The 24,046-nt window shown below is 44.1% G+C and overlaps 1 protein-coding gene across 1 annotated transcript in view; it reads right to left on the reverse strand.

Annotated features, from left to right (window-relative positions):
• PPP1R17 (protein phosphatase 1 regulatory subunit 17) overlaps positions 1-22,316 on the reverse strand; it is a 56,854-nt gene extending 34,538 nt beyond the window's left edge. The window contains exons 1-4 of the mRNA XM_073676613.1: positions 22,105-22,316; positions 19,262-19,363; positions 18,482-18,634; positions 16,009-16,158 (exon numbers count right to left, since the gene is read on the reverse strand). Coding sequence (XP_073532714.1) covers positions 16,009-16,158; positions 18,482-18,634; positions 19,262-19,340 — 382 coding nt within the window. The 5' untranslated portion in view covers positions 19,341-19,363; positions 22,105-22,316. The remainder of the gene's footprint in view (positions 1-16,008; positions 16,159-18,481; positions 18,635-19,261; positions 19,364-22,104) is intronic.
• Between the last annotated feature and the right edge of the window lie 1,730 nt (positions 22,317-24,046).

The following is a 24,046-nucleotide window of genomic DNA, read 5'->3' on the forward strand; positions in this document are numbered from 1 at the left end:
CGAAGGCACACCACATGAAGGGTCAGGGAACCCAGGGCCAAGGGTGTCCCAACAGAAGGCCCGAGGGAGCTGGACCTAGGTGGATCACTGGTGGGGACGGCCAGAGAACGGGACAGAAGGAGAGCTCAGGGCCACGCTCCGGACTTGTTTGGGGGTTGGCTGGATCCAGGACCTGGTGGACGCAGCACGGCTCGGGTGGTCACTCGAAGCTGGAGTGACCAGTACAACATCTGCAGTAAGTAAACACCCTTAACTGCACAACCCGACTCTGTCTTCACTGCCGTCTGCACTGCACCACCACAACCCCCATCCTCTGCACCTGTCCCCTCTGAGGCAATACCCCTCCCGTTGGGGGTTATTCCACCAAGCTGCGCACCCACCATCAGCCTCAGCGGACCCTGCTGCAGCGGCGGCCACAGTGACCGCATCACAACGGGTGGCGTAGTCGACACAAAAGAACTCTTAATAACATCTGTAGGACTGCCACATAACACTGAGTTTGACGCCCTGGGCACGGGCCGGGTCACAGCCGCTCGGAGACTACAACCCCCCCATCTGATCCGGTGCCGGGTATTCCCCTCAAAAAGGAATATGTCCCAGGGGGCGCGTCAACTTTGGCGTAGTCGGCAGGATTACGTGCCCGCAACACCCGGGTACTGCGTGCCTGAAGAAAAGTGCAAGTTTACCTCAGAAAGAAGTCTCCCGCCGGTTCCGGAGGGTCCACGCCATCGGACTCCATCACCAGTCGTTTCCCGCCGATTGTCCGCCATTTCCAACTTGTTCCCGCCATCTGCAGAGTTTCCCGCCACTGGGCGACGCTTCCCGCCAAAACCGCAGATTTCCCGCCTTGGAAGAGCAGTGGACGCCATTATGGGCGTGCCAAAGGAGGGCAAGAGGCCACCTCCCATCGTGGGCCAGGACAGAAAATGGCGCCAAAAGTGGAAACCGCCCCCACCAACAGAGACTGTGATGCTGGAGGTGTCTGTCAGCGTGAAAGAACTACCCCTGGAGCTGACAGTCACCGAGTTGCCCCGGGACCGCCCTCGAAGTGGGAGGAGACGAAAGAAAAGAACAAAGATGGGTGCCGCCTGGAGCAGTCTGGAGCGAGCGCACCCGGAGGCAAGAAGCCTGGAGAGGAGTAGCGGAGGAGCTTACCCGGAGATGGAGAGAAAGCAGAACAGCACCGGCCCGCTGGCCAGGAGTCTGCTAGAGACCGAGGAAGGAGAGCGGAGCAGCACCGGCCCGCTGGCCAGGAGCCTGCTGGAAGAAGAGCAGAGCAGCACCGACCCGTTGGTCAGGAGCCTGCTAGACACCACGACCCCACTAGGCCTAGTGGAGGTCCTTGCACAGCTCCCCCGAGACCGGGAGTGTGCACAGACTGCCCTGGAGGGCCTCGCACGGAGGATGGCCCGGGTACAGCGCGAGATATTGGCGGAATGGAGCCGGGAGATGGCCCAGCAAGCTGAGACCAGTCAACGGAGCACGCTACCCTGGAAGAGGAAACAGACCGCCTCTGAGGATGGCGCGGGAGGACCAAAGGCCGGAGACGGCGCCGAGAAGGGAGCCGGACGCAAGGAGGCAGGTAAAGGGGACGCCTATACCCCAAGCCGGGAAACCGCCCACCTGCCCCAGCTCCCCGTCGCAGAGCCCGAAAGTCCCCCTGCTGTGCCCGAAAACGCCATGTCACCGACGCAGACTAGGCCCCAACCGGAAGCCGCCGCCGCGACCCCTGTGACGTCACACGCCTCGACCCCGAGCGTGACCAAGCAGGAAGTACCACCAGCCTGGTCGCAGGGCCTAGAATTCCCGGGCGCCGCAACACCAACAGCGCCCCCTACCTCTGCGGAGCCTCCGGCCTGGTCGCAAGGCCAGGTAGCCCAGGGTGCCGCCGTCCTAACGGTGCCCTTATACATATATATATAGTCCCCGTTGGGACCAGCTGAGTGAACTGTTTACCCGTTAACCCCTTAATCCCACAGGCTGAGGACTGTGAGCAGCCATTCCCTTCCCTCTACCTGGCCGAGGACTGAGAGCGGCCAACTTCCCCTGTATATAGTTGCGCTTCCTAAAGCGCCCCCTACCGGTTTTATAGGAAAACCAGTTTTTCTAAGAGACTGTCGCACTTTTCCCGGACACACGTTGCACAGTGTCCGGAGGAGGAACCTGAAACAAGAGACGACGAGAATGTTTATATGAAAAGTTTTATATATATAATGTTTTATATGTTTTATTATGTTTATATGAAAAAAAAAAATTGTATGTTTTGGTGTTATTTATGTCTTACAGCCCGAGGACGTGCTGTGATTTACCAGGGGGGAATGTAGCACCCTGAGGATTCGGCTGCTACAGGAGTATTGCACCTCAACCCAGAGGTGTGATATTCCACTCCCGGGTAAGGATGGAGTGTGGAACTGAGCTCGGTAGGCTGCATGCACTACACACATCCCATTTCCGGGGAACAGGCCGACGGTACTCCCACTTAGAAATGTGCAGGTACGACCGAGTCTGTTCCTGGCTGGAGTGGGAGGGGGGTGGTACATCCCATGTAGTGTAGGGGCAGATAGGGGGAGCAGCCTGGGTAAAGATAGGAGCTCATTGGGTGCTGGTCACCTGAGCTCACACATAGAGGGTGTATATAAGGTGGGCACCAACTAAGATCAGGGTCAGATGCAGAGGATCAGATGCAGAGAGTCAGTCAGCTGCAGAGAACAAGTCAGGAGCAGAGGAGAGAAGAAAGACAAAGACCCAGAGTGAGAGAGGAGAAAAGAGAGAGACCCAGAGCACAGAAGAGAAGGACTCTGAGATCCCAACTCAAAGCACCGGGTGAAGAGTCGGCATCAGGGTACCGGAACCCAAGCTGGTGGGGGTAAAAACATTCCCCAGCCAGAGACCGGAGACCGTGGGCAGCGTCTGCCACGGTCACCCATCACATCCACCCCGAAGGCACACCACATGAAGGGTCAGGGAACCCAGGGCCAAGGGTGTCCCAACAGAAGGCCCGAGGGAGCTGGACCTAGGTGGATCACTGGTGGGGACGGCCAGAGAACGGGACAGAAGGAGAGCTCAGGGCCACGCTCCGGACTTGTTTGGGGGTTGGCTGGATCCAGGACCTGGTGGACGCAGCACGGCTCGGGTGGTCACTCGAAGCTGGAGTGACCAGTACAACATCTGCAGTAAGTAAACACCCTTAACTGCACAACCCGACTCTGTCTTCACTGCCGTCTGCACTGCACCACCACAACCCCCATCCTCTGCACCTGTCCCCTCTGAGGCAATACCCCTCCCGTTGGGGGTTATTCCACCAAGCTGCGCACCCACCATCAGCCTCAGCGGACCCTGCTGCAGCGGCGGCCACAGTGACCGCATCACAACGGGTGGCGTAGTCGACACAAAAGAACTCTTAATAACATCTGTAGGACTGCCACATAACACTGAGTTTGACGCCCTGGGCACGGGCCGGGTCACAGCCGCTCGGAGACTACAACCCCCCCATCTGATCCGGTGCCGGGTATTCCCCTCAAAAAGGAATATGTCCCAGGGGGCGCGTCACAGGCATGCTTGCGCTCCTCAGTGTCTGGCTGTGACGGCATCCAGATGAACTGAGTTCATGTCCAATGAACTCAGCTCACCTCATGCACGTCACTGACAGCGTGGGAAAATTCTCAGCGCTCAGCGCTTGAGCAGGAGAATTCTCCCACGCTGAGATGGCATTGAGATGACAGGCTGGATCACAGCTGAGCGCTGCCATCCAGCATGCCATCATTCATAGACACTGCAGAGCGCAGTGGGAAGAGTGAGGCTAAGTGCCAGAATGGGCGCATCCTATGGATGCGCCATTTCTGGGGCGGCTGACGGCTGGTGTTTCTAGCCTGGGAGGGGGCCAATATTCATGGCACCCTTCCTGGGCTATTAATATCAGCCCCCAGCTGTCTGCCTAGCCTTTGCTAGCTATTAAAATAGGGGGGACCCCACTTCATTTTTTTTGGGGGTCCCCCATTTTAATAGCTAGTAAAGGCTAGGTATTCAGCTGGGGGCTGATATTAGTAGTCTGGGAAGCTCCGTGGGTATTACCCCCTTCCCAGGCTTCAAACATCTGCCCCAGCCATCTGCTTAACCTCCGCTAGAGACTAAAATTACGGGGAACCCCACACCAATTTTTTTTTTAATAAATCTTTATTTTAACACTAAATGACAAGTACAGTAATCAACACTATCACTGTACTTCTTATAAATGTGACTGACATGTTTCTATCTATCTAATCTATGTGTGATGCTCTATTTTTTCTATTTTAAATTGTCGGGTACCGATGCTGAATTGCCGGCCTGCTTTTTTAAAGAGACGGTGCATGAAAACACTAATATTTTTTTAAATAAATCCTTTAACACTAAATGACAAGTACAGTAACCAACACTGTCACTATACTTCTTATATATGTGACTGACATGTTTGTATCTAATCTATGTGTGATGCTCTATTCCTTCTTGTCTAAATTGTCGGGTACCGGTGTATGCCGCTGCTGAATTGCTGGCGGGCTTTTTTAAAGAGAGTGTCTTCTGAGCAGTTTGTAAGCTTTTGGACACCTTTGAAGGTGTTTTCTATGTGTTTCTATGTGTTTTTGTTTGCCTGCCACTGGCTTTAACGGTGTTCAACGGTGTTCTAAGATGTTCGACGAACAGTTCCTCAAACATCCCGGTGTTCGACGAACCGAACCCGAACACTACGGGGGTGGCTCAACACTAGTTCCGACTGCAGCAGCAGTACAGCGTAGCTATAGAACATAAATAGATAGGCAGAAGTTTTGTGGCTGTCTATTAGCAATATTAGTGGCAGCAAGAGCACAGTATAGAACATAACAGGCAGGAAGAAGTGTGACTGAGTAGGACCAGCAAAAGCAGCCTTGGCAGCAGCAGTAGTAAAATATAAATAGAACATAATGGACAGATAAGAGATGCCTGACTGTGTAGGTGCATTGGCACTGATGGCAGCAGAACAGCATAGAACATAATGTACTGGCAGGCAGATGCTATAGTTAATCTAGTCTTTGCCTATTGCCAGAGGTAAATGAAAATCCTCATTGATCCATGGCTGACTCATTTACAAAAATGTGTGATTTTCCACAATTGTGGAGGACAATCTGGTCTGCTCAACTGTAACATAGAGAGCTGCTGTACTGAACTCCCTTTCTGTCTGTACACTGGATGCTGGACAAGACAGTAAGGCCATGAGGAATTGGGCCATGTGTTTTCACTGGTCCAATCTGATAAATCAGAGCTTAATAGGGTGAGGCCTCAGGGTATCTGCTAGAGAAGGGATACAGTCAAGTTATGACTGAACTTGGTTGTACAGGTACTGATGTGCCTCAGGTTGATGCAGAAGCTGATGTAATATATGGTCCATCATGTCATATATAGTGTAATTGACGCTGTTGCATTGGTTGCTTACAGCGATAGAGCTGGCACAGGTGATGGAGTATTGACTGTGTGGGGACTGTATCCTGGTAACACACTAGATTTGACTCCTTTATGCAGCCAAGCTCACCAGCATGACTAAGATCCCTATTGGTTCACTTTTCACTCTTATTATCAGCGTTGTTCTCATTGTCATACTATCAACCTTGTTCCCAAGCAGTGCTTTAAAAAACTCAAATGTACCTCTCCACATCCACCTTCTATTGCTGCTCCCCCTTCTGAGAAAGTTCACCATGCAAGGAGCAATTGTTAATTTATTTATTTATTTTACTCACTTATATAGCGCCATTAATTCCACAGCGCTTTTCAGACATTATTGGCACCGTCCTCATTGGGGCTCACAATTTAGATTCCCTATCAGTATGTCTATGAAGTGTGGAAGGAAACCGGAGAACCTGGAGGAAACCCATACAAACTGCTTGCAAATATTGTCCTTCGTGGGATTTGAACCCAGGAGGACTACAAGGCTGCAGTGCTAACCACTGAGCCACTGTGCTGCAGTAATTGCTGATAAACTGTTCAGTAATTATGTTTCTGTCACTTACTCAGTTTCTAAGTTGTAGTTGATGTGGAGCCATCCAAAAAGATATTTGATACAATGTTCTGCCCTGTTGTTTTTGGGGGTGGGAGAGATGGGGAAGATGTGGAAGAGGTGCATAAGCACTGAGTTCTGTTCAAATTAAATCCAGAGCCCAGCCCACGGAGATTTTACTATCTGACCCGTTTGTTGTAGTTGATTGCCACCATTCAAAACATTATCCCCAGTGTGCCATGAAATATATGTTCTGTTTCTAGCTGAAAATGCTGCTGTTTAAGGTAGCGTGCATCTTGTAGCACAACAATGATATCAAGGTGCATCTCATGGTCTGTGTCACGTAAGAGTACAAAAATGGAGATGTCTTTCTTCAAGAAATAAAAGTGGCTAGGTATCCTCTATTGAGGGTTAATGCAAGATATAATTTACTAGCTATAGAACCCGTTCTACGCCCGGGTGGCGAGCATTTTTATTGGTATATGGTCTCCCATGCTGGTATGTGCTGCCCCCCTCCTGGTATTTGTGCTGCCCCCATCCTGTACCCAGTATCCTATACTGGTATGCATGGCACCCCTCACCCCCAATCCTGGTATGCATTGCACCCCTCATCCTCATCCTGGTATGCATGGCACCCCTCACCCCCAATCCTGGTATGCATGGAACCACTCACCCCCAATTCTGGTATGCATGGCACCCCTTACCCCCAATCCTGGTATGCATGGCACCCCTCACCCACCAATCCTGGTATGCATGGCACCCCTCACCCCCCAATCCTGGTATGCGTGGCACCCCTCAACCCCAAACTTGGTATGCGTGGTACCCCTCACCCCAATCCTGGTATGCGTGGTACCCCTCACCCAAATCCTGGTATGTGTGGTACCCCTCACCCCAATCCTGGTATGTGTGGTACCCCTCACCCCAATCCTGGTATGTGTGGTACCCCTCTCCCCAATCCTGGTATGTGTGGTACCCCTCACCCCAATCCTGGTATGTGTGGTACCCCTCACCCCAATCCTGGTATGTGTGGTACCCCTCACCCCAATCCTGGTATGCGTGGTACCCCTCACCCCAATCCTGGTATGCGTGGTACCCCATACCTCATCCCTATCCTGGTATGCATGGTACCCCATCCCTATCCTGGTATGTATGGTATTCCTCATCCTGGTATGCATGGCCCCCCTCATCCGAATCCCGGTGTGCATGGCCCCCCTCATCCGAATCCCGGTATGCGTGGCACCCCTCAACCCCCCCAATCCCGGTATGCATGGCACCCCTCATCCCCCCAATCCTGGTATGTGCGGCACCCCTCATCCCCCCAATCCTGGTATGCGTGGCACCCCTCATCCCCCCAATCCCGGTATGCATGGCACCCCTCATCCCCCCAATCCCGGTATGCGTGGCACCCCTCATCCCCCCAATCCCAGTATGCGTGGCACCCCTAATCCCCCCAATCACGGTATTCGTGCACCCCTCATCCCCCCAATCCCGGTATGTGTGGCACCCCTCATCCCCCAATCCCGGTATGCGTGGCACCCCTTATCCCCCCAATCCCGGTATGCGTGGCACCCCTCATCCCCCTAATCCTGGTATGTGTGGTACCCCTCACCCCAATCCTGGTATATGAAGCCCCCGCATCCCTTTCACGCTGTACACACATCCAAAAAAAATAAACACTTATACTCACCTTTCTTCTCTATGCTCCAGCGCTGCTGCGTCCTGTTCTGCCGGAGGCCGGGGAGGAGCGCTGCGCCAGAGCACCGCGCTGTCCGGCAAATGTGTCTTCAGTAAAATGGCGCCGGATAGCGCTATGCGCATGCGCCGATCCGACGCCTCACTCCTGCCCCGGTCTCCGGCGAAGAGAGGCGCTGCGGCAACGCTCCTCCCGGTCAGGTAAGTATGTAAGTATGGCGCCGGGGATCGCGGTATACGTTCAGTGTCTAACCATACCGCGAAGTCCGGCGCCATACACTCCTCTTACCTGTAACGGCTCCATGCGTCCATGCGTTCCTCTGTCTGGAGCCAGACTGCGCGTCACGCATGCGCAGTCTATAAAGGCTTCAGACAGAGGGACGCATCCCCCGTTATATTATAGATTTGCGAAAAGCAACAGAATCCATGTGATATGGCAGCAGGTAATGTGAACTTTCACATGTGGGATTTGTGTTTCCGCACAGATGACTGGACTCATGATATTTCCTGACCATACATTTGGATAACTGATGAGGGCTCAATAGGAGAAAGAGTATGAAAAGCAGTAGATGACAATGATGATCATCATGATGATGAATATGGCCAGGCACTACATAAAGGGGATATATGGGACTTAAAAAAAATGTGCCTAAGCACTAACAGGCATGTTGTTGCTAATAGAGGCAACTACCCGCCTGTTGTACCCGGCGCCAATCATAGACTGCTCCTGCCAGAGATTCAGCTGCTTCCTGTCAACATAGCAGCGGTTTCTCTTCCTGTTGACAGGGTGGGACTACTGGTATCATGCTGATTGACAGCTGGCTTCCCCCAATTAGGCAACGTGAGGCAGCTGTCAATCAGCATGACACCAGTAGTCCCGCCCTGTCAACAGGAAAAGAAACTGCTGCTCTGTTGACGCTTTGTGCCAGCGGGGAATGGCGCCAGGCACAACAGGCAGGTATGCAGCAACTACTTGCCTGTTAGTGCTTAGGCGATTTTTTTTTTTTAAAGTTCCGGATATCCCCTTTAATGATGTGGCTTGGTAACCAGAAAGATGATCACATGGAGAAGGAAGAAAACTTGAACCTTGCTCATATTACTGGCCAGCTTGCTTTTCCATGTGAGCAGTGATAACTGCTTCATGAACAAAATAGTGCTAGTTCCTATTCAATTTATGCTGGGATGTCTATGGCTTATTTTTTCTGGTTGCAAAGCCTGCACACTGCAAAAGACTGGTCATCTGGAAGCACTGAAAACAAATCACACACTTGAGATGACCACACATAGAACTCGTCACCACCATGACCAGAGCATTACCTGCTACTGAGTTGACTGCAGAAAAAGTATATTTGCCCCTGTAAGATATTTAGACCATACGGTGGCTCAACTCTTTATAGCCAATGCCATCACCCTCCATCTTTGATGGCATCACCTCTTTGTCACCCCAATCTTTTTCCTAGATTCTGTCCACAATAATATCGTCATCCCTGACTGAGATGACAGTCAGTGTGGAACATTTCCTTAGGATACTAGTGGCCAGAAAAGACGGAGATGTCATTAACAGAATTGAAAGTCCGCAATAAAAAAATTAACTATTATGGTGGCGGATGAGGAATGCGTGGAACACTGAGTCCACATGAAGTTGTCACTGTCAGCGATAATATCATCCTGTTAGGACTGAGATGATTGATGTGCCATAGAGTCGATAACTTTCTCTACTGCCCCTTGACTGAAAGTGTTGCTGTAGGCAAGAGAGGCCAATTGTGACATGCATTTGATAGTACTACTGCCCGGATGGCTGTTGCCAGTGTGGGATCTTCTCCTGCTACTTGCTTCTCCAATATTCTTTTTGGCAGATGATGTGTTATACATTTTTTTCTTTAACACTGACCAATGCCTTTGCCACTTTTCTCTACCATATATTGTTTACTATATCAAAAGTAACTTTTTCAGCATTTTGAACCACACTTTTCCATTTCTCAAAAAGAATCGGGTAACAAAATGCTTAGTACACAGCGCACCTGAAAAACAATAGCAGACACTGACTGCTGTGTCAAATAAAACTAATATAACAGGTGTGCAAAAAAATCAGTAGTTTGTGACGTACAATTTGTAATGCAGTTACAGAGTTAAATGTTCTTTTTCTGTCGGCAATATTAGTGGCCTGAATGAATGCACAATGGGAAGAGGAATTGAAATGCAGTAGCACTATAAATACACTGTTCAAGCAAGCAGTAGCTGCTGCAAATTGCAGCTATCCTCTTTCTTCCTATCAATTATATCTCTGTATTATCCTCTTTTCTTCACATGCAAATCTTCTTCACTGCTATACACACACTATATACACAGTTTGTTCAGTGATTTTTGACTTTCCCTCCCTATCTCTATGGCTCAGCCACAAAATAGCTGCTTGATTCTCTGCTTGTACTTTTATATAGGCTATGATAGTTCCTTCTGATTGGCCGTGTTATACCATGTGATATGACAGCTGCAAGGCAATTTAGTAAAGCCTATCCAGCCTTGCTGTGGTCATGTGGGAAACTTCTTCTATGTAATTGACTGCAAACAAGTTGTGTTTTACATTTATATAATTGGATATTAATAGGCTGTACAAAAGTCATCTATGAAATCGGAAGTAAGATACAGTAATATGTTTTAATGCTGTCTGTAACTCAATTTCTTCAAAATAGGTTGTGACTTTACCTGCATATATCAGTAATAACTACAGAGGCTAGATACTGTACTTAGGAATAGAGATGAGCGGTGTTCGACTAGAACTGTTCGCCAATCTCAAATTCGAGCTGTTTTGGGCGGTGTTCGAGTTGTTCGACGAACCCGAACGATTTGCAAAAAATTTGGCTGTTCGAGGTTATGTTCGATAACTGTTCGTGCATCAAAAGCGTGTCCTGCATGTCTGGCGCTATTTAGAGCACCAATCATGCAGGGATTGTCTGCCACTCACTGTAATGCCACAGCCATGGAGGTTGTGGCATTACAGTGATTGCCCAAATCGATGGGAACAGTGCCAACAGTGAAACATGAAAAGCCGGCAATTCAGCAGCGGCATACACCGGTACCCGACAATTTAGAACCGAAAGAATAGAGCTTCACACATAGATTAGATAGATATAAACATGTCAGCCACATATATACGAAGTACAGTGACAGTGCTGCTTACTGTACTTGTCATTTAGCGTAAAGGATTTCTCAAAAAAAATAATAGTGTTTTCATGCACCGTCTCTTTAAAAAAGCCGGCCGGCAATTCAGCAGCGGCATACACCGGTACCCGACAATTTAGAATAGAAGGAATAGAGAATCACACATAGATTAGATAGATAGAAACATGTCAGTCACATATATATAAATTACAGTGACAGTGTTGCTTACTGTACTTGTCATTTAGTGTAAAGGATTTATTAAAAAAAATAATAGTGTTTTCATGCACCGTCTCTTTAAGAAAGCCGGCCGGCAATTCAGCATCTGTACCCGACAATTTATAACAGACAGAATAGAGCTTCACACATAGATTAGATAGATAGAAACATGTCAGTCACATATATATGAAGTACAGTGATAGTGTTGGTTACTGTACTTGTCATTTAGTATTAAAATAAAGGATTTATTATTAAAAAAATTGGCGTGGGGTTCCCCTTAATTTTAGGCTCTAGCGGAGGTTAAGCAGACAGCTGGGGCAGATGTTTGAAGCCTGGGAAGGGGGTAATACCCACGGAGCTTCCCAGGCTACTAATATCAGCCCCCAGCTGAATACATAGCCTTTACTAGCTATTAAAATGGGGGACCCCCCAAAAAAAATGACGTTGGGTCCCCCCTAATTTAATAGCTAGCAAAGGCTAGGCAGACAGCTGGGGGCTGATATTAATAGCCCAGGAAGGGAGCCATGAATATTGGCCCCCTCCCAGGCTAGAAACACCAGCCGTCAGCCGCCCCAGAAATGGCGCATTCATAGGATGCGCCAATTCTGGCACTTAGCCTCGCTCTTCCACGCTGCCCTGGTGCGGTGGCAGGGGGTAATAGGGCTGGGATTGATGTCAGCTTATAATGCCAGCTGACATCAAGCCCAGGTTAGTAATGGAGAGGCGTCTATAAGACACCCCCATTACTAACCCCATAGTCAAAGTTAAAAAAAACACAAACACCCAGAATAAAGTCCTTTAATTGAAATAAAGACACAATTCTTTATTGTTCTAAATTAAACCATACTTACCGTCACGCCCATTCCAGCTGAAGCCAACGATCTCCTGTAATAAAAATAAAATAATAAAGCAACCTCATCCTTACCTTTCCATGGTTCCCAGGACAGCTTCAGCTCTGCTACATCGAGATGACAGGCTGGACCGCAGCAGAACGCTGCCATCCAGCCTGTCATCCCGCAGACACTGAGAAGCGCAGGCATGCTTGCGCTCCACATTGTCTCTCTGTGACGGCATAAAGATGAGCCGAGGTCATGTCCAATGAACTCAGCTCACCTCATGCACGTCACTGACAGCGTGGGAAAATTCTCCTGCACTCAGCGCTTCAGCGTGGGAGAATTCTCACACTGAAGCGCTGAGAGCAGGAGAATTCTCCCACGCTGTCAGTGACGTGCAGGAGGTGAGCTGAGTTCATTGGACCTGAGCTCACCTTATGCACGTCACTGACAGTGTGGGAAAATTCTCCTGCACTCAGCGCTTCAGCGTGGGAGAATTCTCACGCTGAAGCGCTGAGTGCAGGAGAATTCTCCCACGCTGTCAGTGACGTGCAGGAGGTGAGCTGAGTTCATTGGACATGAGCTCACCTTATGCACGTCACTGACAGCGTGGGAGAATTCTCCTGCACTCAGCGCTTCAGCGTGAGAATTTTCCCACGCTGTCAGTGACGTGCATGAGGTGCGCCGAGTTCATTGGACATGAACTCGTCTCATCTTTATGCCGTCACAGCCAGACACTGCAGAGCGCAAGCATGCCTGCGCTTCTCAGTGTCTGCGGGATGACAGGCTGGATGGCAGCGTTCTGCTGCGGTCCAGCCTGTCATCTCGATGTAGCAGAGCTGAAGCTGTCGTGGGAACCATGGAAAGGTAAGGATGATGTTGCTTTATTATTTTTCTTTTATTGCAGGAGATCGTTGGCTTCAGCTGGAATGGGCGTGATGGTAAGTATGGTTTAATTTAGAACAATAAAGGATTGTGTCTTTATTTCAATTAAAGGACTTTATTCTGGGTGTTTGTGTTTTCTTTTAACTTTGACTATGGGGTTAGTAATGGGGGTGTCTTATAGACGCCTCTCCATTACTAACCTGGGCTTGATGTCAGCTGGCATTATAAGCTGACATCAACCCCAGCCCTATTACCCCCTGCCACCGCTACAGGGCAGCGTGGAAGAGCGAGGCTAAGTGCCAGAATTGGCGCATCCTATGAATGCGCCATTTCTGGGGCGGCTGACGGCTGGTGTTTCTAGCCTGGGAGGGGGCCAATATTCATGGCTCCCTTCCTGGGCTATTAATATCAGCCCCCAGCTGTCTGCCTAGCCTTTGCTAGCTATTAAATTAGGGGGGACCCCACATCATTTTTTGGGGGGGTCCCCCATTTTAATAGCTAGTAAAGGCTATGTATTCAGCTGGGGGCTCATATTAGTAGCCTGGGAAGCTCCGTGGGTATTACCCCCTTCCCAGGCTTCAAACATCTGCCCCAGCTGTCTGCTTAACCTCCGCTAGAGACTAAAATTAAGGGGAACCCCACGCCAATTTTTTTTAATAATAAATCCTTTATTTTAATACTAAATGACAAGTACAGTAACCAACACTATCACTGTACTTCATATATATGTGACTGACATGTTTCTATCTATCTAATCTATGTGTGAAGCTCTATTCTGTCTGTTATAAATTGTCGGGTACAGATGCTGAATTGTCGGCTGGCTTTTTTAAAGAGACAGTGCATGAAAACACTATTATATTTTTTAATAAATCCTTTACACTAAATGACAAGTACAGTAAGCAACACTGTCACTGTACTTCATATATATGTGACTGACATGTTTCTATCTAATCTATGTGTGAGGCTCTATTCCTTCTTGTCTAAATTGTCGGGTACCGGTGTATACCGCTGCTGAATTGCCGGCCGGCTTTTTTAAAGAAAGCGTCTTCTGAGCAGTTTGTCAGCTTTTGGACACCTTTGAAGGTGTTTTCTATGTGTTTCTATGTGTTTTTGTTTGCCTGCCATTGGTTTTAACGGTGTTCGACGGTGTTCTACGGTGTTCTAAGGTGTTCGACGAACAGTTCGACGAACAGTTCCTCGAACATCCCGGTGTTCGACGAACCGAACCGAACCCGAACACTACGGGGGTGGCTCAACACTACTTAGGAACATTAGTACAATTAGTCTTTAAGGAAACCTAGTTTTCCTTATATAAACAACTAAACAACTTATATAATCAACTACTTTTAATTCTTTGTACCTTCATCTTTTAACCTATTTATAAGATCCCCTGCTCCCCCACATATCAAAGAAAATACCTTTTATAAGTTGCCAGGGTTATATGCTACATGGCGTGGTCTAGTCCCATGAGTGTCGCTGGTTTGTCCTCAGCATTTACCCTGTGCTCCTAATTGCTGGCCCTGCTGCCTTGATTAATGTGGTTGATATCATCTACACTCTGTTCAAACCTGTCCTGTAATTCAAATGAACTGTGCAGGCTCAACAAAATTTGTGGATGACATAGGAGACAACAGCCATCTTAACCAAAGCAGGAGGGGTGCCAATTTCAAGCACAGAGGAGTTGCTAAGCACAGATAAGCGACACCCATCGGACTGGACAGTGCCAATTAGCATATCTCGCAGGCAACTTATAAAAGGTATTTACTTTGATACATGGGGCAGCTAGGGTCTTAAAATTAACTTGCAGGACTGAGGTACAAGAGGACTTAATGATGGTGGATTTAGTTTGTATAGGGAAAACCCACAGAGAGGTTCCCTTTAAATAATTAAAATCAAGGACATTTATTCAAAGAGGTAAAGTTCAGTGTTTCATTTTTTGGGAAATCTGACATTGTCTCAAATATAGTAGTTCCTCCCTTAAATTACATACAAGAACTACAGGTGCATCTCACAAAATTAGAATATCATCAAAAAGTTAATTTATTTCAGTTCTTCAGTACAAAAAGTGAAACTCATATATTATATAGAGTCATTACAAACAGAGTGATCTATTTCAAGTGTTTATTTCTGTTAATGTTGATGATTATGGCTTACAGCCAATGATAACACAAAAGTCATTATCTCAGTAAATTAGAATACTTTATAACAACAGCTTGAAAAATGTTTTTAAAATCTGAAATGTTGGCCTACTGAAATGTATGTTCAGTAAATGCTCTCAATAATTGGTCAGGGCTCCTTTTGCATGAATTACTGCATCAATGCGGCGTGGCATGGAGGCGATCAGCCTGTGGCACTGCTGAGGTGTTATGGAAGCCCAGATTGCATTGATAGCAGCCTTCAGCTTGTCTGCATTGTTGGGTCTGGTATCTCTCATCTTCCTCTTATCAATAACCCATAGATTTTCTATGGGGTTAAGGTCAGGCGAGTTTGCTGGCCAATGAAGTACAGTGATAGTGTTGTTTTTAAACCAGGTATTGGTACTTTTGGCAGTGTGGACAGGTGCCAAGTCCTGCTGGAGAATGAAATTTCCATCTCCTAAAAGCTTGTCGGCAGAGGGAAGCGTGAAGTGCTCAAAAAATTCCTAGTAGACGGCTATGCTGATTTTGGTCTTGATTTGATAAAACACAGTGGACCTACCCTAGCAGATGACATGACTCCCCAAACCATCACTGATTGTGAACACTTCACACTAGACCTCAAGCAGCTTGGATTGTGTGCCTCTCCACTCTTTCTCCAGACTCTGGGACCTTGATTTCCAAATGGAAATTGGAACTCTGGGACCTTGTGGAGTATGTCAGTGACTGCCTTCTGGACATCTGTCAAGTCAGCAGTCTTCCCCATGATTGTGGAGTCTACTGAAACAGACTAAGAGACCTTTTTAAGCACTCATGAAGCCTATGCAGGTGTTTGTTAATTATTCTAATTTACTAAGATAAAGACTTTTGTGTTTTCATTGGCTGTAAGCCATAATTATCAATATTAACAGAAATAAACACTTGAAATGGATCACTCTGTTTTTAATGACTCTATATAATATATGAGTTTACTTTTTGTATTGAAGAACAGAAATAAATAAACTTTTTGATATTCTAATTTTGTGAGATGCACCTGTATGTAGATTTATAATAATGTTAACACAGTGACTACTTATAGTAATTGTACCTGGGATCAGGGGCGAAGAGTGCAGTGCTGGAGTATCTTTTCTCCTTGGTTTTCTCAACTCTGGATCTTTATTTATAACACAGGGAATTTGCATATTCTTTTGTTGTTTTTCCACTTCATCAAATCGTTTTAAAAGTAGCTCTGAAAAATCTAGAGCACATTTTTTTCCATTGTTATAATGCAGCATTAATCTACAGAAATATCAAATAAATACACAAGTTGCTTTGTAAAGATTCTATGCCTTTTGCCCCAATAGGTAGGATATCATAAAGAAATCATAAAAAACAATGCACAATACAAATAAAATTAGATTTGGGGACTTGCTTGTATGTTCTCTTCAAAAATGAAGTGTAGTTCTTAAAGGAACACTAAGCATTGAAATTGCACAAAATAAAAAAAGATACCCCTGAAATTGCTCACTAAATCTCCTCCAAAATAGGAATAAAGCAATTGCTTCCTAAATCTCTTTAAAGATACCATATCCAGACAAGAGGTTGCCACAGAGGGGTAATCAAACACAATATACAAAGTTAATAATAAATAAATAATTCCTCTGTATGTGTCTCAGAAAATCAGTCATGTTCCCCATCCTCCTCCTTTCTGGCTGGACAAAAAGCATCCCTCCACTGACCTGTCTGCAGTAGGGCAAAAATATTATTAAGCTCTAGCCCACATATGTCAATCTATGGGCCGCAGGGTGACTATATTCGGCCCGCGAAGCATCCAGGATGACGAGATGACGATACTGTTGAAAGCAATGATGGAGGAGGGAGCGTCAGCTGAGCCAAACAGTGTTGAGCTTCAGAGCGCTCTCTGCCGAAACTGGAGCATCAGGAAATGAGAAGAGGTATTTTTTTTTAAAAATGTGGGGCCTATTATTCTGTATGGAGGACAATGGAGGGCCCTGTTATACTGTATATATCACTATGTAGGACCATTATACTATATGGTGCACTATGTGGGGCCATTATACTGTATGAAGCACTATGTGGAGCCATTATACTGTATGAAGCACTGTATGGGGCCATTATACTGTATAGAGGACTATGTGGGGCCCATTATTCTGTATGCAGCACTATATGGGGCCATTATTCTGTATTGAGGACTATGTAGGGCCATTATACTGTATACAGCACTATCTGAGGCCATTATACTGTATGCAGCACTATGTGGGGCCATTATTATTATTATTTATTTATATAGCTCCATTGATTCCATGGTGCTGTACATAAGGAGGGGCTACATACCAAATACAGATATCACTTACAGTAAACAAACTAACAATGATAGACTGGTACAGAGGGGAGAGGACCCTGCCCTTGTGGGCTTACATTCTACGGGCTTATACATTATACTGTATGGAGGACTTTGTGGGGCCATTATACTGTATGAAGCACTCTGTGGTCCATACATACTGTAAGGAGGACTATCTGGGGCCATTATGCTGTATGGAGCACTATGTGGGGCCATTATACTGTATGGAGTACTATGTGGGTCCATTATACTGTATGGAGCACTATGTGGGGCCATTATACTGTATGGAGCACTATGTGAGGCCATTATACTATATGGAGCACTATGTGGTCCATACATACTGTAAGGAGGACTATGTGGGGCCATTATACTGTATGGAGGACTATGTGGTCCATACATACTGTAAGGAGGACTATATGGGGCCATTATACTGTATGGAGGACTATTTGATGTCCATTATACTGTGTGGAGGACTATTTGATGTCCATTATAATGTGTGGAGGGCAGTGTGTGGATTTCAGTGAGGAAATCATATCGTGATTTGGTAACCATACTTTGCCGTGGGTGTGGGGGAAGATACCGTAGGGTCATCATACCGTGCATGTAGAGGGTACTGTGGATGAATTCACTGTGGGGTATGTTACTGTGACAGGCGGGCACTTTTGCTGGCATCATACTTTATTATTATTTGTATTATTTCTCCTTTGTTGCTACGCCTTTGTTTCTCCTTTGTTATTACATATTTAAATTAGGCCATTGGTCCATATGCTTTTTACTGCTCTTATAACATATTATATTATGGCAATATTTTTTTCTAAGATCTATTAATTAAAATATACTTTTTTAGGGGAACAACCACTTTTAAGTTTGTGTCCATATGAAAAGGTTCATAGTTATATTTGATGATAAGGAAAAAGTCCCTCAATTGTAGACTTATTTTAATACATATCAAGGCTGGCCTGCAACTTTGTCCAAGCTTTTAATTTTGGCCCTCTGTATATTTGAGTTTTAGATCCCTGCTCTAGCCCATAGCCTTTCCCCAGCCAAGTATGAAACATATCAGCAGTAAATTAACCCTCGTGTTCTCTGTAGGATTTCTACAAAGTTGTTTGTTTCTACTACATGCAGAACATTCTACAGACTGATAAATGATTATCTCCTGTTCACTTTCAGCATTCATTTCTAAGTTTCGTCTTCCTGTAAGAAATTGTGTCCTTGCCTGGAATAAACGGTGCCTTGTGTAGGGCTGGTGTGTCTTTTCTCCGAGGTTGTTTTAGATCCATTTCATTGCTCTGGGAAGCAAGGGCAGTTTTTCCTTTTCTTACTTTCATCTGGATATCACATTTCCTTATCAGTTGTTCAGAAAGGTTGTCTGGAAATAATTAAAATAAGTAGTTTTAATGGATTTGAAAGCAATATTTCCTTATTAAAAATGTATAATACTTCTAGAATGTTTCTTCCTACTGGTTTGCCATTCTCAAACATACAGGCACCTCCATGGAACCCAATCTCATTAAAAATCAATGGAATCTACCTCAATTAAAAAATGAATCTATCCTATTGGCCGATCAAAATTGCTTACTAAAGTCATATAGCTCATTCGCCACCTTCACTTGCATTTAGTCAATTTAACTATAAGAATTTAGTCTTGTTCTTCATTTCTTTCTGTCATTGCATTAAACTTTAAAGTTATTAAATACCCCATTTAATATTTTTTTGATCATTTATCCTGTAAAATATGTTCAAAAAGTCTCAATTATATATGAATGAAAACATTTGATTATTTTGTTTAATATGCTTTGTCGGCCATACAGTTCCCTATCCCATGAGGAGAAACCTTAGCCTTTATCTTCCCATCTGGCAGCAGCTCTTTTACCAGAAAGCAAGCGATATCGGGTTTCTAAGTTTCAGCAGGATGGATCATTGTCTGCTGCCATCATGGTAATTCTGGATGACTCATCCTTGTATCTAATGAATAAGAACCAATAATGGCATTTACCTAAAAGCTTACAATGCTGTTCTTCCTTATCCTCTATGTCTTCTGAGGGATCCAGTGGCGACACAAATTCTGTTGACATAATTAAAAGGTTTCTTCTTCTTTCTGTGAAAATGCACACAAGGATAAGAAATAAAAACTCTAAACAAATGATAACTGATAAGTATTAATAAGGTAACTAAATATGGATGCAGACATTACAATCATGGTAAGTTATTTTATTGTATTATATTGTATATTTGTTACACAACATTCTATATAATTCATGTAAAAAGCAGCAAAACATACATATGTAGAATTCAAGAGATACTGATAAATATGAACAAGTGATGCTGTACTTAGAACTACTCAGCTGCTTGCATAAAGTTTGCCAACATAAAATGTCAGGGTATGTGCTCACGTTAAAGGGGTTGTGCGGTACTTTAGATTACCACCCCATGTATCCCCCCACAGGTCCCTAAGACTTTTTGTAAATACCTTCTGCTGTTGATAATGCCTATGAGTGGCGCTATCGGTGGCCGCTCACAGGCATCACGTGACCCCAGCGCCGACATCACGACAAGTGAGGCGTGACTCAGAGCTGGGGTCCCCGCTGGTGGCTGCTGGGTTGTGGGCGGGGTTACGCCGCGCATCACACCCAGCATCCACCACGCGGTCTCCCAATGAATGGGGAGAGGCAGAGCGCGCAGTGGATGCCGGGTGTGATGCGGGGGGTAACCTTGCCAACAGCCTGGCATCCATCTGAAACCAGGAAGATTGTGACCCCCTGCTGCTGCTAGCAGTTGTCGAGACATCCGCGGATGTCAGAGCCGGCTGCAGCCGAGGGTCACGTGATGCCTGTGAGCGGCCAGTGATAGCGCCGCTCACAGGCATTATCAACAGCAGAAGGTATTTACAAAAAGTCTTAGGGACCTGGGGGGGATACATGGGGGGGTTATCTAAAGTACCGCACAACTCCTTTAAGTATTTGCAGCAGATTTTCTGCTCCAAAAACCAGAGTGATGGCTGGAAAGCACTAAGTATAAAACACACATTTAATTAATATGTTTTTGCTGCATGTTTACTTGCGTTTTTTTCCCCCATTCATTTATGGGTGAAAAACGTGGGAAAAACACTGAAAGAATTGACGTACTGCAGATATGAAAAAACACATTGATGGTTAAAATCCACAAGAAAAACATACGCAGCATGTGCATGAGATTTTTGAAATGTCATTCATTCAGCTGTCACTGAAAAGTCAGTTTTTTACCCTTGAAAAACGTGCGGAAAAATAGTACAGAAAAAAAAAGCAACTTGTGAACACGTGTTTTCACAGCCAGAGGAAGTCTAACACGAAGCACGTGTTGTGGCATGTGATCATTGTGCAGCAATTCTACAGTTATTTCTATAGTATTTATTAATGAATTGAGTAGTACTGCATTATGGTACGTTACCTTGGTGGGGGAATATAAATACCAGCATTAAGCTCTTCTCTATTCAATGGAATTACTCAAAAAACATAGTTGTGCTTAGGTCTTATTTATGGTAAAACAACATACATTTTGATTATCTAAAGACATTGGTGATTTTTATATTTTTATAACCACATAGATTGCTTTTCTAGAAATCACATCTTATCTTTAACAATACATAATTGTAATTTATTCTGATCTGTATTGATCTTATCGTTTGCTGCCTTTATCCTTATATCTGGATCTTCTTTTTAAATATTAATTTCTATCATGGAATTGTAATAAATATTGAAATTTTATTTTGAACCTATTTTTCTCCAGTAATTTGTTTGGTATCTTCTTTTGGTACTGTAAACTGCAGCGTTTTTTACACTTGAAAAACGATCCAAAGAAATGCAGAAAAGAAGCAATGTGTGAACAAGTTTTAATAGTTGATTAAATAAATATATACCTATTACACATAAATAGATGATATATGATAGATAAAAAAAGATAGACATTATATATATATATTACACATAGATTTGTTATTATATTATATTTGCTAGCACAAAGCTGCACAACATACTCTTTTATTTTTAGGCGCTGGTTAATATTACTTCTAGTAAATATCTAAGCAGATGAATATTTACTACACTTAGTGTCCTTACGCTACCTGTAACATAAGTGGGAAAATTAATTGAACATATAGTAAATATATTGTATGATCTTTCTAGATTTCTCATTTAATAGCATCATAAAATTGCTCCATACATCATTTTTCACATATGTGATGGCTTACTCAATAACCTTGAATAATTTATATCCTAACCTAAGCATAATGGTTTACATTGCTCATTAGAAGCTGTGTTCAGACAAATAATGTGAAAAAGTAAAAAATTGTGTCCAGTAAATTGTATACTAAACTATTTCTAATTTTATTATATACAGTGCAACTAATGAATAGCCTAGTTATATCTAATGCCATAAGTAAAATGAATACTACACTTATTATAGTTAATCATATGCAAACATAATAGAAGTGAAATGATTACTTGAAAATTATAAGACTGATATTTTTTTTTATAGCAAAAGTTATTAAAAAAAGACAATTTTACTTTCAAAGTAGCCAATATGCTACTGAAGAATGCCATCTTATAGCCACCGAGAATACACTTTTAATTTGATGATATGCTGTGCATGGAGTTGTAGTTGTACCATGAGTTTAACAAAAATTAGAAATTCAACCATTGTGCTCTTTGTTGTAAAATTAAAATTGCACAAATGACAGAAAAATATGTATACATGTAATGTCAACACATTGCAAAAATGGCATCCTATATTCTACATATAATATATTCTGTATTTGTAAGTCAGGCAAGATTACAAGAAATACAAGTTTGCTATAGTACTCACAAAGGAAGCAATGCCGTCTGGGAGCTCTGTGCTGCTGGAGGTCCTGGTCCAGCTGATGGTGCCTTCTGTTCTCCACTCCTATTTAAAATAACTGGAAGAGGTGTTACCATAGAAACATTCAATTAGGACCAAGCACAACACCGTGCGGCCCTATTTGCAGTCCTGTTGTGATAGTTTTCTTAAGTAATTCTAATGACATAATCATCTAAAGATATGAGAACATAAAAGAAAACACTTATAAGACCACTAAAGTATGAGAACACACAGATGATGCAAGTTTATAATGAGTTACATGGATATTGGCAAAGAGAACACTCGAGCAGCAGTAGAATAGTACTTATGTCTGGATTATATAAGAAGTAGTGTGGTAGAACATTGTGCAATAAAATATAATGAAGCATGATGGCAATTAGTTATTAGAATACAGTTCACAAAAGCAATCATGGAAGTCTAATATATGGAATATGTGGAAAAATAACACAGCCTACAAGAAATTGCTCATTTTTAGTGATTGCTCACATGTATATACATGTGAGAACTCCAAGATATTGTTCTGAAAAATCATGATTTATTTCCATCAGGGCATTATATAATGTTCCAAGCACTTATCTCTCTTTTAGGTATAACATTATTGTAAAAAGTACAAGGTAAATCAGATATGGTTTTCATTTATTGAATGCTATTTATTGAATTCTATTTTACATTCCTAGAAAACCCCTCTAAGGTAACTGCACATGATAATATTCTGTTACTGGGAAGAGGAGACCTAAAATAATTTTTTTACCCTATAACCTTGACCAACCTTGATCTTGCCCAGAAGACAATGTAAATTCTTCATCGTGAAATATGGAGAAATATCATCATCACTTCAACTAACTGCAGTTTAAATTGGGTGCAGGTAGACCTTTTTTTTATGCAACGATTTTGCTGTATGTAGTTCAGCAGAGCATTTAGAGGTATATTAAAAAAATCTTAGCTTCGACACCTGTAAAGAAAGTTGACCCAGTTATGATTAGATTTTTTTGCATTTGAGTATTTCAGAATTGCCAACCTGATATATATTTTTTTGGACAACTTAGAAAAAGAGTTCATATTTTATTATGCTTGTCTGATACCTATAAAGCCCTTTATAAATATCTATCTTTAAGTCCTAACCACTTTTGTAATTTGCTTTATTATAAAATTCCTTGCCATTCTCCCTATCCTGATCCTCCCTATATTTGTTTTTTCTTTACTTTTTGTGTCATTTTATTTCAGAGGAATCTCAAATGGCACTTCACAGGAGGGTCCCACAGTCAAACTAAAATGGTTCACAGATAAGGACAAAAATAAAAAAAAACATCACAGAGAAGAAATCAGCTTTACCAACACCAGGTCAGATTACCAATGCACTAGCAGGATGTGGCAGACCCCCATTATAAAGGCGGGGCAGCACAGGTGCAAAATACTGATGCAGACAGCCATTCGCAAACCTACCAATTCATGGAGGAGGTGGCTGTGTAGTATTAAAAATGCACTCAGATGAGGCTTGCATTGGACGCCAGTCACACAGATATGTGTGATGCACAGTGTCTGCCTTACAGCCTATTAATGACGCCCATATTATTAGAACAGGCGGGCTGACAGCGCTATATGAGTGCACCCTACAAGAAAGATACCACAATTCATCCAACTAACACTAAAGGGCCTGGCTGCATCCTGCAAAATGGAAAAAATGTGCAATAAAAAGATGAAAATAATGTATAAGATAAATACATTACATGGGGTATTGGTCTATATTTTGGCCAAAATATGCAAGATCACAACCCACATCAAGGGTCCTCACACTTGCTTGTCCTAACACTAAAAATGGCTCACATAAAAGGACAAAAATTCAAAAAACATCACAGAGAAGAAACCAGCCTTACCAACACCAGGTTAGATTAACAATGCACTAGCAGGA

The sequence above is a fragment of the Phyllobates terribilis genome, unplaced genomic scaffold, assembly GCF_046119375.1.
Source record: "Phyllobates terribilis strain yellow unplaced genomic scaffold, ASM4611937v1 Scaffold_4__5_contigs__length_816908805, whole genome shotgun sequence".
NCBI lineage: Eukaryota > Metazoa > Chordata > Amphibia > Anura > Dendrobatidae > Phyllobates > Phyllobates terribilis.